Here is a 15481-nt window from a genome sequence, read left to right as displayed (position 1 = left end):
TTTTCCCCCATTCGCCCATGTAGCACCTTCGGGCCCTAGACGTGCTGACTGGAGACTGACTCTTTTCTAGCTTCTAGCCATGGCATTCCATTTTATGTGTCAACTGCATATGGTGTCTTTAGCAGTAGGGTCTTACCACTAACCTTTGGTGGGTCATCAAGTACTCTGATAGAAATCTGTCTGTCTTTTAGGAAACCTTGTAGGTCTCTCTGATCGAACGCTCATTGTGGATGATAGCCCCATGCTGGTACTGGGAGTTACAGGTCAGTGTCCACTATGAAAATGAGGAAAAGATAACTAATATACAAGAGTTAGAAGAGAGAGAGAGGGAGGGAGGGAGGGGGGGAGGGAGGGAAGGAAGATGTAGAAGATTAAGGTTAGCTTTGATCCTACCCTCTCCAGTGTCTTGTGGTTCAGGTGTTCCCTATAAGGGCCTAGTGAAGGTTCAGCCATTTGTTCTGCCTTTTAGGAAGTAGAATTTTTTGGTACCATTGTTGTTTGGGTCTAGATTTGTGCTTCCCACCCCTTCAATGCCCTCCCCTCCCTCCCCATCCATCCCAGTGTCTAGACCATGAGATGCTTGCTGGATATGTAAGGTATCTTGGGTAGATTCAGGTTAGGTGCTGTAGATGAGTGAGATTATGTGGCGATTTTTTTCTGTGATTGCGTAAGTTCACTGAGAATGATCTGTTCCAGGTTCAACCATTTTTCCTCAAATTTCACTGTGTCACTTTTTCTTACTGCTGAATAAAAGACCATTGTGTAAATATACCTCATCTTAGTATTCTATTCTTCTAGTGATGGACATTTGGGTTGATTATTATTATTATTATTATTATGGGGTTGATATTATCTTAGCTATTACGAATTGAGCCGCTACAAACATGGTTGAGCAAATCTCTCTGGCCTGTGGTTTGAAGGTTTTAGGGTAGATGCCCGGTAAAGGAATAATTGGGTCTGTTGGTATCTCTATAGTCAGCTTTTTCAGGAGTCTCCATATTGCTTTCCAAAGTGATTATACTATCCTACATTCCCACCAACAGTGGATAAGTGTTCCTACTTCTCCACATCCTTGCCAGCATTTCTTTTCATTTGATTTTTTTGATGTTTGCTATTCTTATTGGGGTAAGGTGGAATCTCATAGTTGTTTTAATTTGCATTTCTCTGATGATTAGGGATAATGAACTTTTTTTTTTTTTTTTGAGGTAGGGTCTCACTCTAGCCCTGGCTGACCTGGAATTCACTATGTAGTCTCAGGGTAGCCTCGAACTCACGGTGATCCTCCTACCTCTGCCTCCCAAGTGCTGGGATTAAAGGCATGTGCCACCATGCCCGGCTGATGAACATTTTCTTTTTTTTCTTTTTTAGTTTTTTGGTTCATTTTTTATTTATTTATTTGAGAGCGACAGACACAGAGAGAAAGACACATAGAGGGAAAGAGAGAGAATGGGCGCGCCAGGGCTTCCAGCCTCTGCAAACGAACTCCAGACACGTGCGCCCCCTTGTGCATCTGGCTAACGTGGGACCTGGGGAACCGAGCCTCGAACCGGGGTCCTTAGGCTTCACAGGCAAGCGCTTAACCGCTAAGCCATCTCTCCAGCCCGAACATTTTCTTAAGTGTGTGTTTGCCATTTGTATTTCTTCTTCTGTGAAGTGCCTGCTCAGCTCTTTGCCCCATTTTGTGAGTGGGGTGTTTGACTTCTTACTGGTTTTAAGTTTTTGAGTTCTTTGTAGATTCAAGAGATTAGGCCTCTATCAGTTGGATGTCCTGCAAATATTTTCTCCTATTCTGTGGGTAATCGGTTGGCTTTGCTTATTGTGTGCTTGTCTGTAAAGAAACTCTTCAGCTTCATGTGTTCCCATTGGGTGAGCTACTGGGGTTTTGTTCAGGAAGTATTTTTCCATTCCTATATCATGGAAAGTACTTCCTAAATTTTCTTCCGTTAGTATTCGAGTTTCTGGTCTTATGTTGAGGTCTTTGATCCATTTGGATTTGAGTGTAGTGCATGGTGGAATGTGTGGATCAAGTTTCAGTTTCCTGCATATGGTTATGCAGTTTGTCCAGCACCGTTTGTTGAAGATGCTGTCTTTTTTCCAGCCTACATTGCTCGGGTCTTTGTCAAATATTAAGTAGCTATAGTTGCTTAACCCAAAGTCCGGGTCCTCAGGTCTATTCCATTGGTCTATACTCCTGTTTTTATACCTCTAGCCAGAGGTAGTTGGGAGATTTTTGATAACTGCTTGGATCTCCATACTTGTTATAGGTCTATTTAAGAGGTTAATCTCATCTTGATTTAATTTAGGTAGGTTATATAAATCAAGGAAATCATCCATTTCTTTCAGATTTTCATTCTTAGTGGAGTAAATTATTTTATAGTATTTGCCTATGATTTTTTAAATTTCTCTTGTATCTGTTGTGATGCTACCTTCTTCATCTCCAATTTTATTAATTTATGTCTCTTCTCTTTCTTTTGTTCAGATTTGTTAAGGGTTTATCAATCTTGTTTATCCTTTTAGAGAACCAACTCTTTGTTTCATTAATTCTTTGGATTTTTTTTTTTTTGTTTCTACTTCATTAATTTCTGCCCTAATCTTTATTATTTTTTCCCATCTACTGATTTTGGGTTTGCCTTGTTCTTCTTTCCAAGGCTTTAAGGTGAAGCAGTAGGTCATTTACTTGAGACCTTTCTAAATTCTTAATATAGGTACTTAAATTTATAAATTTCCTTCTTAGGACTGCCTTCATTGTGTTCCAAAGGTTTTAGTTTGTTGTGTTATCATTTGACACTGAGTTTTTTTTTTTGTTTTGTTTTTTCGAGATAGGGTCTCACTCTAGGTCAGACTGACCTGGGAGTCACTATAGAGTCTCAGGGTGGCCTTGAACTCATGGCGATCCTCCTACCTCTGCCTCCTGAGTGCTGGGATTAAAGGCGTGCGCCACCACGCCTGGTTATGACACTGTGAATTTTTGATTTTTTTCTTGATTTCTTCATTGACCCATTCATCATTTAGAAGTGTATTTAGTTTCCATGATTTTATGTATGCTCTATAGCTTTTCTTGCTATTGATTTGGAGTTTGATTCCATTGTGGTCAGATGGAATGCAAGGAATTATTTCAATTTTCCCGTATTTGTTAAGATTTGCTTTGTGTTCTAATATATGGTCTATTTTAGAAAATGTTCCATGTGCTGCTGAAAAGAATGTATATTCTACAGCCTTTGGATGAAATGTCCTGTATATATCTGTTAGGTCCATTTGTTCTATGACTTCATTTAACCCAGATGCCTCTCTGTTTCTTTTGTTGCTGCTCAGTTCCAGCAGGATTTCTCAGTGACCTTTCATGTCAAGTATGTGGAGTCTTCAGCAATGGGGTCTTACCATCTATTCCTGGAGGGAAACCAAGGGCCTCAGCAATGGCCTGTAATATTTTGGGAGTATCAGGGACCTCCCTGGCCAACAACTCATTGGAAGGTATCCCATCCCTGGCACTGAAGTATTTGTAGTAACAATCTATGGCTCCTGAGTGTTCCATTGTCCAATAAAGTAGGTTTCCATATGATTTACACACACACACACACACACACACACACACACACACATATATATATATATATATATATATATATATATATATATATATATCCTCTTAGATTTTGATTAGCCCTCCCTCTGCCTTTCTTTTACTCAATATCTTTCTCTGGCCTCACTTAGGCCTTTTCAACCCCATTAATCTATTCTTCTACTTGCATATATACAATACCATTGTATTAAGTACCCCTTCTTCCTTCCTTTCTCTTCCCTTTTTATCTCCCTTCTAGCTTACTGGCCTTTGCTACTGAGTTTTCTTCTTATTCAGACAGAAATCCAATCATCTATAGCTAGAGGTTCCTACTTTTTAACCCAGTCTGCAAACCTCTGTCTTTTGTTTGGGGCATTGAGGCTGTTGATAATGAGTTATTATTGAAAGGTGTGTATTTGTTTTTGCCATTCTTCTTGTTTTGTACTTCTGGGTTTTCCTTTACTGTCTTGTGTTAAGTATTATTTGAGTGTGGTTTATTTTTGGCCTGGTTCCTTATGTGTGTGCTTTTCTTTCTCTTCAGCATGGAGGATCCTGTCAAGTATTTTCTGTAGAGCTGGTTTAGTGTTTGTATAATTCTTTAGCCTCTTTTTGTTGTGGAATGTTCTTATTTCTCTATTTGTATGCATAGATTTGCAGGATAACGTAATCTTGGTTGACAGTTGTTATCTTTCAGAACTTGGAATATATCATTCAAGCCCTTCTGGCTTTTAAAGTTTGTGTTGAGTAATCTGCTGTGATCCTGTTGGGCTTGCCTTTGTTTGTGACCTGATTTTTCTTTCTAACTGCTTTCAATATGTTTTCTTTGGTTTGTGTGTTTTGTAGTTTAATTACAATATGACAATGAGAGGTTCTTTCCTGATTTTATCTGTCTGGTGTTCTAAAGGCTTCCTGTATCTGCATTGGCATCACTTTCCCTACTTGGGGGAATTTTTTTTCTATGTTTTTGTTGAAAATACCTGTTATGTATTAGGAGGGAAATTCTTCTCTTTCTACTATGCCCTGAATTTTGTTTGATTTCTTCATAGTATCCTGAATGTCTTGAAATTCCCATTCATACCTTCCTATTAGTTTGTCTTTTTCTTTGTTGGATTGTATTAGATCTGCTATCTGGACTTATAGCTTAGATATTCTGTCCTCTCCTTGACCCATTGTACTGGTAAGACTTTCTACAGTTTTCTATTTGACTTTCTCTGTTTTTCATTTCTAATATTTCCAATTGGTATTTTTTTCATTATTTTTATTTCCTTATTCATGTCTTGTGTTGACCTCCTTATTTCATTAAGTTGGTTTCCTGTGTTCTACTTCAGGAGTTTGTTTTCTTCTTTGATTTCTTTGAGTATAGATGTAATCATTTTCTTTTTTAAAGTCCTTGTCAGGCATTTCATCCAAAACAGACTGACTGGCGATTATTTTTGATGGATTTATAATTTTTTTTTCAAGGTTGGGTCTCCCTCTAGCCCTGGCTGACCTGAAATTACTATGTAGTATCAGGCTGGCCTTGAGCTCACTATGATCCTCCTACCTCAGCCTCCGAGTGCTGGGATTAAAGGTGTGTGCCACCACACCCAGTTTATGGATTTATAAGTTTTTGGTGGGATTGTATTGTTGATTTTTTTATATTATAATGTAGAGATTTTTGCCTCTTGAGTTCATTTGATGCTTGGGTTTTCTAATTGTCTGCAGTGTTCTTAGACATGTAAATCTGACTTTATATATCTTCAGGGTAGGAGTTTAAGGTGCCAAGTGTAGGTCTTATATTCCAAGAAAATAGCAGGAGTGACCATAGGTGGTGTTTACCTCCTATTCAAGTATTCTAGTATACTGGGTGGAGCAATTTTGTGACAGATTTTAAAATTTAACTGAGCAATATACACATTCAATCTAAACCTGCACAGACTATTTATGCTGTAGTGGGGATTAAAACAAATAGATAATCTAATAAAGCCAAAGTCCCTAAATTCTTTCAACTGAGAGGTTGAGATTTCTGATCTGAAAGGGGTTCCAGGTCAGTCTGGGGCCGAGTCGGAGCCTGACCCCAATAATGACTGAAGAAAAGGATAAAGGCCCTATGAATCAAGAAACATCAAAGGTAGTGACAGTCAACCCCCAAATACAGCTTATTTGAGAATGGTAAAGCCAACCAAGAATATGTAACACATAACCTACCCTGACATGGAAAGAGAGATTCGCACTTCTAATGCCAGGCCTATGTACCTGCCTTTGTGTAAGTAGGGCTTTTTACCCTTTGGGATGGCTTCCAATCTCACCAATGCAGAGTACTCACCTGTATTGATCCTGTCTGTCCTGCTGTGGATCTGGTGTTCTGATCAGCTGTGCTGGATGCTGTGGGGTGGGGGTTGGATAAGTTCTCCAGTAGTTCATGGTACTGGCAAACTGTGCAGGGTGCCTGGAGGTATATCAGATCTGCTCACCTGGTCCAGTTTGTGTTGTCTTTCAGCAGCTGCTTAGCTGGTCCGTGCTGTCTTCCCCTTCAGGTTTCTTTCTTTCTTTCTTTCTTTCTTTCTTTCTTTCTTTCTTTCTTTCTTTCTTTCTTTCTGTCTGTCTGTCTGTCTGTCTGTCTGTCTGTCTGTCTGTCTGTCTTTCTTTTCTTTTCTTTTCTTTTTTTTTTTTTTTTTGAGGTAGGGTCTCACACTAGTCCAGGCTGACCTGGAATGCACTCTGTCATCTCAAGGTGGCCTCGAACTCACACCAATCCTACGTCTGCCTCCCGAGTGCTGGGATTAAAGGCGTGCACCACATGCCTGGCATCCTTCAGGTTTCTTGACTTTGCAAGGAGTATGATGTGGGTAGAAAATCCCTCCACCTGGTTTCTGCTCCTGCAGCTCTGCCACGGATGGGCACCTCTGTGGAATTCTGGCCTGGTTTCTCCTTTCTGGAAGATCTTAGTCTCTCCTGCTTCTCTGCTATGTTTGATAATAACTTATACACCTTCACTTTTCAGTAGAAGTGTGTATTTTTATGTTTTTCTGCATATTTCCCTCCCTAGGCTGCTGTGGTGTGGCTACTATGCCACCATCTTACCTGGAAGTCTACAATATATATATATATTTTTGATGTGTGTTTGTGTGGTGTATGTACATACAGACAAGAGCTGAGAGTGTCTCATGTATACATTTGCAGAGGCCAGAGAATACATTGGGTATATGTCTTTGAGACAGAATCCCTCATTGAATCTAGAGATTCCTGTTTTTCAGTTAAAGTGGCTGATCAACAAGCCCTAGTGATCCTTATTTTTGCCTCCCTTAGCACCAGGGTTATTGGCATATGTGGCCATGTCCAACTGTTTTTTATTTTTTGGGGGTTTTTTTGAGGTAGGGTCTCACTCTAACTCAGGCTGACTTGGAATTCACTAGGGAGTCTCAGGGTGGCCTCGAACTCACGGTGATCCTCCTACCTCTGCCTCCCGAATGCTGGGATTGAAGGTGTGCGCCACCATGCCCGGCTTAACCATGTCCAACTTTTTATGTGGTGCTAGGGATTGCCCATATGTCCTTCATGCTTGCATAGTAAGCACTGTTGCCCACTGAGCCATCTCCCCCAGAGTAGAAAATTCGAAACTAAAGAAAACCTCTAAGCATTTTGAAAATGTTCTTCTATTGTTTTCCTGTATAATCTTTTCAGTATCTTCTCACATTTTCTGTTACCAACAATGACTTGTTTAGTGTTAATCCTTAGTTTTGGAGATGGCCAATAAACTCAGCAGCTGTTCACCTTATTGATATCACTGTGATGAGCACTGTGAATTCATTAAGTCATTTGATCCCTACAGATGTCTTTTGTCTCATTGGGCATGTTGGGGCATGGTTGTAATCCCAGCACTCATCAGAGTTCAAGACCAGTGAGTTGAAGTCTCTCATGTGCTACACAGACCCTGTCTCAAAAATTAAGTGCCTTGGATCTGGAGAGATGGCTCAGCAGTTAAAGCTGCTGCCTCTCAAAGCCTGTCAGCCCCTATTTAATAAGTCTAGATGCACAAAGTGGTGATTGCATCTGCAGTTTGTTTGCAGTGTAGGAGGCCCTGGTGTGCCCATACTCACTCTCTTTCTGCCTCTTTCTCTCTCAAATAAATAATTAAAAATATTTTAAAATTTCATTGTCTTGTTATGTAGTCCAGGCCTTCCTATAAACTCAGAGTTTTCCTCTGCTAGGATTAAAAAGTGTGAGCTGTTGTGCTCAGCTAATCCACCTTTTTGCTAGAGTCTCTTAAGATAGTCATGATAATAAGAACCAATGTAGTCATTGTTCTACTTGGGGAATTATCTCTGTGTGAGATGAGAAGATAACAAGACCCTTCATTTGTTCCTGATAGTGGGTACTAATTGGTGCCTCTGGACTACAGATCCCCATCCCGATAGCCTGGCTGTGTTTAGTCAGGGCAGTGCTTGCTGTACTTGTGTGTGTATGATCATCTGTGACCTTTTTGGGTTTGTTTGTGAATCTGCATAGATTTGCCTCTTTCTGGACCATAGGATTTGAGGAGTTCTTAAAGCAGGATGACCTCCTGCCTCAGGGTACTTCGCCTCAAACTCTGTGATTTGGGGCTTCCTCTGTGTACACAGCTGTCTTCCAGTTCTGTTTGTGTGTCAATCATACTAAATTTTGCCCTTTTAAATTCTGCTTTTTTTTTTTTTTTTTTGCATGAAACTGTTTGACTTTTCTGAGCTGCTTGTATTTGGTAATTTTATTCTTGGATTGTCTTGAGAGATATGTTGGAATTCAGCTTTATCTCTGGGGCCTGATGGTTTAGCATTAATTTTATAGTAACTAATGGGCTGAGTTTTGTGCCTTTACCCAAGTTTATATATGCTGAGTTCCTAATCCTCATTGTTGCTGTGCTTATAAATGATATGATATTTCTTTTCTTTGTTTTTTTTTTTTTTTTCCTCAAGGTAGGGTCTCACTCTAGCTCAGACTGACCAGGAATTCTCTATGGAGTCTCAGGGTGGCCTCGAACTCACAGCGATCCTCCTACCTCCCGAGTGCTGGGATTAAAGGCATGTGCCAACCACACCTGGCTAGTAGGTGATATTTCTAAGGAAATGATTAAAGTTAAGTGAGGTCATAAGGACAGTGCCCTAACCTGATAGGATTAGTGTCATCATAAGAGGGGACATCAGAGCACTTGCTCGCTTAGACTCTTTCTATATATAGAGAAAAGTCTACTTGGAACCTAGTATAAGAAGGCCACCATCTGGGAACCAGAAAGAGAGCCCACACTAGAAAACACATGGGCTAGGGACCTTATATTGGATGTTCAGCCTCCACAACATTTCTCTGTTGGGGCTACCTAGCCTGTGGTACTTTATGTACACTTACTGATGTCATGTCTGCTTGGTCTTCCAATTTGTTTCCTTTTTCATTTTAAACATTTATTTATTTATTCATGAGAGATAATGGGCATGCCAGGGCCTCTAGCCACTACAAACAAACTCCATACATACATACCACCCTGTGCATATCGCTCATGTTTCAGGGAATTGAAACTGGGTCCTTAGGCTTCCCAGGCAAACACCTTAACAACTAAGCCATCTCTCCTGCCCTCCTTTTACTTTTTGGGTCTGTGTGTGTGCACACATGCATGCATATTTGTGGTGGGTACATGTGCACATATGTGTGCATGCATGTGGAGACCTTGGGTGGTGTTTCTCAGGTACCATCCACATCTTGAGACAGGTCTCCCATTGGCTTAGAACTTACCATTAGGCTAGTCTGACTAGCCAGAGAGCTCCAGGAATCTTCCTATCTTTACCTTCCCCGTGCTGGAATTTTAGGCATACACCATCATGCTCGCACTAGGAATTGAACTCAGATCTTCATGCTTATATCTCTGCTGGTAAAATGCTTGCTTCATAAGCATAGTCTGGGAATCAGAGCTGTCATTTGTGAAAATTTAGCATATAATTATCATATCCACACAACTAGTTTTTTCCACTTTAAGACAGATGCTTAGGTCTTCCAGTGCAGAAGTCTCCAAACTGCATTTGGAAATCAGCCTCCTGGATTTCAGCCAGCAAGTTTGCAGATGATGCGCTTTGCGTGCAGCTTGTTTTGTGCACTCGTGTGTGTGGGGGGGGTATGTGTGGGTGGGGGTGTTTGAATACTAAATTGAACTGTAAAATGTAGTTTTCAATTGGAGAGATGACTTAGCTATTAAGACACTTGCCTGACAAGCCAAAGAATACAAGTTCAATTCCCTAGGATCCACATAAGGCAGATGCGCAATGTGGAGCCTGTGTCTGGAGTTTGTTTGCAGTGGCTGGAGGCTCTGGTACACCCATTCTCTTTCTCTTTAATAAATAAATAAATAAAATATTTTAAGTGTATTTTTGTGGCTAGGGTGGTGGCTCAGTGGTTAAAGGAGCTTTCTTGCAAGCCTGCTGGCCCAAGTTCAATTCCCCAGTGCCCATGTAAAGCCTGATGTAAAATGGCACATGCATCTGTAATCTCAGTGGGCCCAAGGCAATGTGAAGTGGAGCCAAGAGTATCCAGAAGCTCACAGGGAAGCTAGATTGGTGCATAAGTAGCAGCAAAACACTGAGAGAGACCCTGTCTCAAACAAGGTGGAGGGAGAGGACAAACACCCTGAGGTTGCCTTCAGATCTCTACACTGCACTGTGGTACGGGCAAGCCCATCTCTCACACACATACCCAGCCCACACGTATATAGTTTATGTAGACTGTACTGAAAAGTATTACATTTATCACTCTAGTGATAAATTCTAATAAATTCTAATTCTTTAATCTTTGTTAGAATATCCATGGTCAGTAAGAATTTTTATTTTATTTTTGAGACAGTCCACTGTGAAGTTCAGGCTGACCTCAAACTTGTGACCCTCCTGTCTCAGCCTCCCAAATGCCAGGATTGTAGTTGGTGTGTCATCACACCCATCAACAGATAATGGTTAGTGTTTGAGGGAGAAGGAAGGCCAAGATTCTAGTCCTGAGGGATTGGGTTTCACCACTGGAGGTACAAGTCTCAAAAGAAAAAGAATAGTAAAGAAGAGGCTATGGCTGCCTGTTGCTGTCAGCAAGCAAAGCAGGGTGGCCCAAGAGGACCCAAGAGCAGGGCCAAGCTCCTGGGTGGTAGTGATGGCTTCCCCCATCTTTCTCCTCTGCACTCCCAAAGTGCCTTTTGTGGAGTGTATCCTCATTGTACCTGCTGTGTGGCTTGATGATTATTTTAGATGCCTGAGGCTGGGTCCAGTTCATAGCTGGTATTCCATAAATGTTTATAGGAGGTGACAATAAAGGTGTCAAGATACGTCTTATTTTTTTTAAACTTTTTTTGTTTATTTATTTATTTATTTGAGAATGAAAGACATAGAGAGAAAGGCAGAGAAAGAGGCAGAGAGAAAGAGAGAGAATGGGCGCGCCAGGGCCTCTAACCACTGCTAACGAACTCCAGACGCGTGCACCCCCTTGTGCATCTGGCTAGCATGGGTCCTGGGGAATCGAGCCTTGAACTGGGGTCCTTGGGCTTCACAGGCAAGCGCTCAACCGCTAAGCCATCTCTCTAGCCCAAGATAGGTTTTATTTTATTGACATACATATGACTGAAACTTGTTCCTGTACTAGTTAAAAAGTCCCCTTTTGTCCAGTGCAGTGTCACGAACACATTGAGAAACAGTCCATTGTGTTCCAGGGCCAAGAGCTGCAGAAGCCCATGCTTTCTCTAGGGGCTTGGTGTATGGCTTTTTATCCTGTGATCATGTAGCCTGGTGAAAAGAACGAGGCTAAAATGCTGCAGGTCCTAAGAGATGGTCAGAATGGCCAGATGAATGTTTTTACGTAGCTAAGTGAGGAAGAGGTGAGATGGAAGAAGGGAAGGAACTAGACAGGCAGTGTAATGTGTGTTGTTAAAAGCTGAATGTGGTGATGTTATAGGAATTAATGAGTCAATGAGAATAATCAAGCAAAATCCACTTTCAGAGAGAGAGGGAGTGAGCCTTTATTCACGTATGGATGGACCTCTGCTGGCTAACGCCAAAACCTGACAGAGGCCCCGAACTCCAATTGTGCTGGATTTATACTCCTTTTACAGTCTTTTTGTCTGAGTTCTCCCGCACTTAGGGAGGGGAGAGGTTTACATGCGTGAGTGTAGGGTTCTGTCAAATAAGATTAAGTATAGGCAGCTTCTCCTGAGATCAGGCTCGGAGTCACAGAATTCTTGTCAGCTACCACCAGGGGAATCTCCCCAGCTGCACTTTAAGAGGAGGGAAGTGCGACATCTATCAGTTCACTGGAAGTCCTAGGAGCACTTATATTTCTTATAGATGCGTTGATGATATTCCATCTGAACTAATGTAAGCTAGAAACATTAGATATGTAGTATTCCTTCAATAGTGGCACACACCTACAATCCCAGTACTCCGGAGGGTGGGGGTAGGAGTTCAAGGCCAGCCTTAGCTACATAATGAACCTAGACTACATGAGACCCTATCTCAATTTAAAAAAACAAACAAACATGTGTGTCGTTGAGCAAGAAGGTGTGTGGGTAGATCCTGTGTCATGGACTGTTGTGGTTTAGAGGGTTTCAGAAAGACTTTTCACAGCCAGGGTCAGGATACCTGAAGTCTGAGGTCCTGTGAGCCAGACAAAGTAGATGAGAGTCTGCTATCTCCTGTTCTCGTGAATGGTTTGGTAGTTACTGTTTTTGTTGCTGTGAGCAGAAACTTGACAAAGCAGTTTAAGGAAGGAAGGGTTTATTTTGGCTCACAGTTTGAGTCCACCATGGTGTCAAGAGCACAAGGCAGCTGGTCACTTATCTGTAGCTAGAAAGCAGAGTATGGAATGTTGGTGCTTAGCTAACTTTCTTCTTGTATTCAGTGTGGAACCACAGCCCATGGAATAGTGCCCAGTACATTTAGGGTGGGTCTTCCCACTTCAATTTACCCAATCTAGAAATGCCCCTACAGACATGCCCAGGGGTGTGTCTCCTAGGGCATTGCCAATCTTGTCAAGTTAACAGTGAATGTTAACCATCACAAATGACTCCCAGTGCAGATTTTATGCTTTGATTTGCTGTCCTGAAGGCATTGCCCCAGGCAGTCTGTAGAAGTTGGAAGAAGCTCAAACTGCAATCAGGCAGGTCAGCTGCTAGATAGTTGCTGGGGCCCCAGAGTGAGGAAGGGTCACCTTGGGTCATGCCAGCTGCCTGCCAGGGGGCAGAAGTGCTTCTCAGGATGCTGTGAAGTCTGGCCCATTTGGGGGAGGTTAATGGTCAAGGAAGGAGAGGTCACTTTGACTCCACTAATCACCCTGGAAGGACAGCAGTTATGTCACAGCACCAGAGAGCATTTAGGTGAGTCACCTTGGGAGGGAAAGTGAAGATGTTTCTTTCACACCTTGAGCTGTGAGTGCAGAGCCCTGGGCACTGTTTCCAAGAATGGGTCTACAGTGGGGAGCCTACTAGATCACACAGGCCAAGGAAGCTTTTATGTGTACTTGGTTTCTCTAGGAAACAAAATTCCATGTAAAGTCAGCATTGCTTATCTATTCAACCCAAGCAGCAATATCATTTCAGATTTATTTCCTCTAGCAGCAGGGCCTCACTGTGTAGCTCAGGCTTGCCTCAAGCCCACTAGGTAGCCCACATTGGCCTAGAACTTACTATACAGCTAAGGTTGGCCTAGAACTCACTGTATAGTGCAGGCTGGCCTAAAAATATCCTCCTGTCTCAGCCTCCAAAGTGTTGGCATTACAGGTGTGTGTCACAACACCCAGCTGTGTTGTTTTTAAGACAGTGGCATAACAGAAATATTTGCCTGTTTGCAAGTCAGGTTTCAAAATATTGGTTTTTACATTTACACAAACATTGACTCAAATGAATGCCAAACAGATGCTTTGGATGAAAAGCCTTTACCACAAAATTAGTATTTCCTTCCGTGCCTCCTCAGCTGTCTTTTTGCTCTCTTCATTCCCTGCACATTATTCCGGAGTGACTTTTGAGAAGCAATTTGCTTAAGAGGGTACAAATTGGATTATTTCCCTTATTGAATTGAAATTCGTAACGAGGCTTTCTACTAATGAGGTATTGTATGCACATTCGGCTGAAAAGGCTAGTCTGTTTCTTCAGTGTTTCGAAATTAGAAGTCATTGATTAAGGCTTTCCGAATAACTCAAGCAAAGTTTGGTAATAAAAAGCTGTCCACTAGTTCTGTTAACAGAGCCATGAAAGTCTACACCAGATAAAATCGGCCTCAGCAGGAAGAACTAGAATTAACTCTACCACCACACCAGCAGCTTAACTCTGCCCTGGATCCCCTCAAACACGTCTGTTTCCAGGAAGTGGTGCCCCATTCCCTGCACAGGGCCTCGCTCTGCAGCCCAGGCTGGCCTTGAACACAGGATCCTTCTGCCTCAGCCTCTGGAGGGCGAGAATTCCAGACCTTCATTCCCAGCTCAGAAAGCATTCCTTATCCAACAATTGGATTTTCCTGGTATGAGGCACTCTGTAGGGAAAATAAGCCATCCTTGTGATACCTAACTACACTTGAAACATAAGTTTTAACATGATACCCAAACCTAGGCTCATTTGGGAATCTTTGACATTTATTCGATTGTTTTCCCTCTATGCCTATTTTACACTTCTGACCTGACAATTCTCCTTTCCAGTTTAAGATTGGTGGAGAATGGTGGACATGGATCGATTACAGTGGCTTCCAGGAACTCATGCGGCAATATGAAGAGAGTGGCGGATCAAAGACTTTCAGCGCACGGGATTATATGGCCAGGACTCCGCAGTGGGCGCTGTTTGGCGCCAGGGAAAGAGGCTTTGATCCCAAGGACACAAGATATCAGAGAAAGAACAAAGCAAAGGACATTTCTGGATGTTGAGCTTATCTGACTTCAGGATCCCCAAGGACAAAAGCTGCGTGGCTCCAAGAACATTCTGAGACTCTCATCTCTTTGCCAAGGACAAATCTTCAGATCACACTTGAGCGTCAAGAGACAAGTGTGTGGTAGGGTTGGGGAGACAGCACCACACTTCAGTGCTGAGACTTGGCTCAGCATTTCTTATAAACCCTTTCTTGACTTTATTTCTGAGAAAGTAGACAATCGCCATTGAGTTTTGTGGTTTTGGATTCTATTTTATTTAGTAAAGCTTCCTTGGATGCTGTTTGTGAGAGGCACATAAGGAATAAATCTTTGCCCCTTTCTCTTGGGCTATTGACTTTCTTCTTTCTTTGCCTCTTGAGACAGTGTCTGGCTGTGTAGTCTAGGCTGTCCTCACATCTGTGGCAACCCTTCTGCTTCAGCTTCCTGAGTGTTGGGATTACAGGTATACATCACCAAGTCCAGTTCTTGGGGCCCCTGGCTTTTTGTAAAGTGATTATTGAGCACTGTGTCATACCAATCTGGGCTAATATGTCTGCTTCTTCCAAGATAAGGACTCTGTCACTTTCTTATATCTTAAGATCATACCTCCTGAAAACAACCTGTTACAGTTTTCAAACGTTTTAAAATACTATATCACTTGCTCTAAACTTTTATGAAATTATCTTAGATGTCAGACTTGACTGGTTCTTACTCTTTTTCCAGACATATATCAGGTATATATCAGACATATATTACCATATCAGGTAATACATGGTCCCTATCTGTGAACAAGCTCCTTCACAAAGCATTGCCACACGATGAATTAATCACTGCTAGTGTGCTCACAGAACCCAGGAAAAAGGGTTACCTACTACTACTATCCTACCACAAACATAGGTGTTATATCTTAATCAAGAGATAGAAATAGCACAATGGATTCAAATCATAATCCAACTATATGCTGTCTACAAGAAGCACATTATAGATTCAGAGACTAGAAAACAAATGGTGCTAAAGGGGGACTCAAGAGGCTATACCATGAGATAAAAAAGAGAAACTTTA

The 15481-nt window shown here is 41.8% G+C and overlaps 1 protein-coding gene across 1 annotated transcript in view; it reads left to right on the top strand.

The window, feature by feature from the left end:
• Positions 1 to 14767, top strand: part of LOC101618217 (S-adenosyl-L-methionine-dependent tRNA 4-demethylwyosine synthase TYW1) — a 156685-nt gene extending 141918 nt beyond the window's left edge. The window contains exon 16 of the mRNA XM_045144060.1: positions 14216 to 14767. Coding sequence (XP_044999995.1) covers positions 14216 to 14437 — 222 coding nt within the window. The 3' untranslated portion in view covers positions 14438 to 14767. The remainder of the gene's footprint in view (positions 1 to 14215) is intronic.
• The last annotated feature ends 714 nt before the right edge of the window (positions 14768 to 15481 follow it).

This window comes from Jaculus jaculus, chromosome 2, assembly GCF_020740685.1.
Source record: "Jaculus jaculus isolate mJacJac1 chromosome 2, mJacJac1.mat.Y.cur, whole genome shotgun sequence".
NCBI classification, from domain to species: Eukaryota; Metazoa; Chordata; class Mammalia; order Rodentia; family Dipodidae; genus Jaculus; species Jaculus jaculus.
The sequence above is the reverse complement of the archived record's forward strand: the minus strand, read 5'-3'. Positions and strand labels throughout refer to the sequence as shown.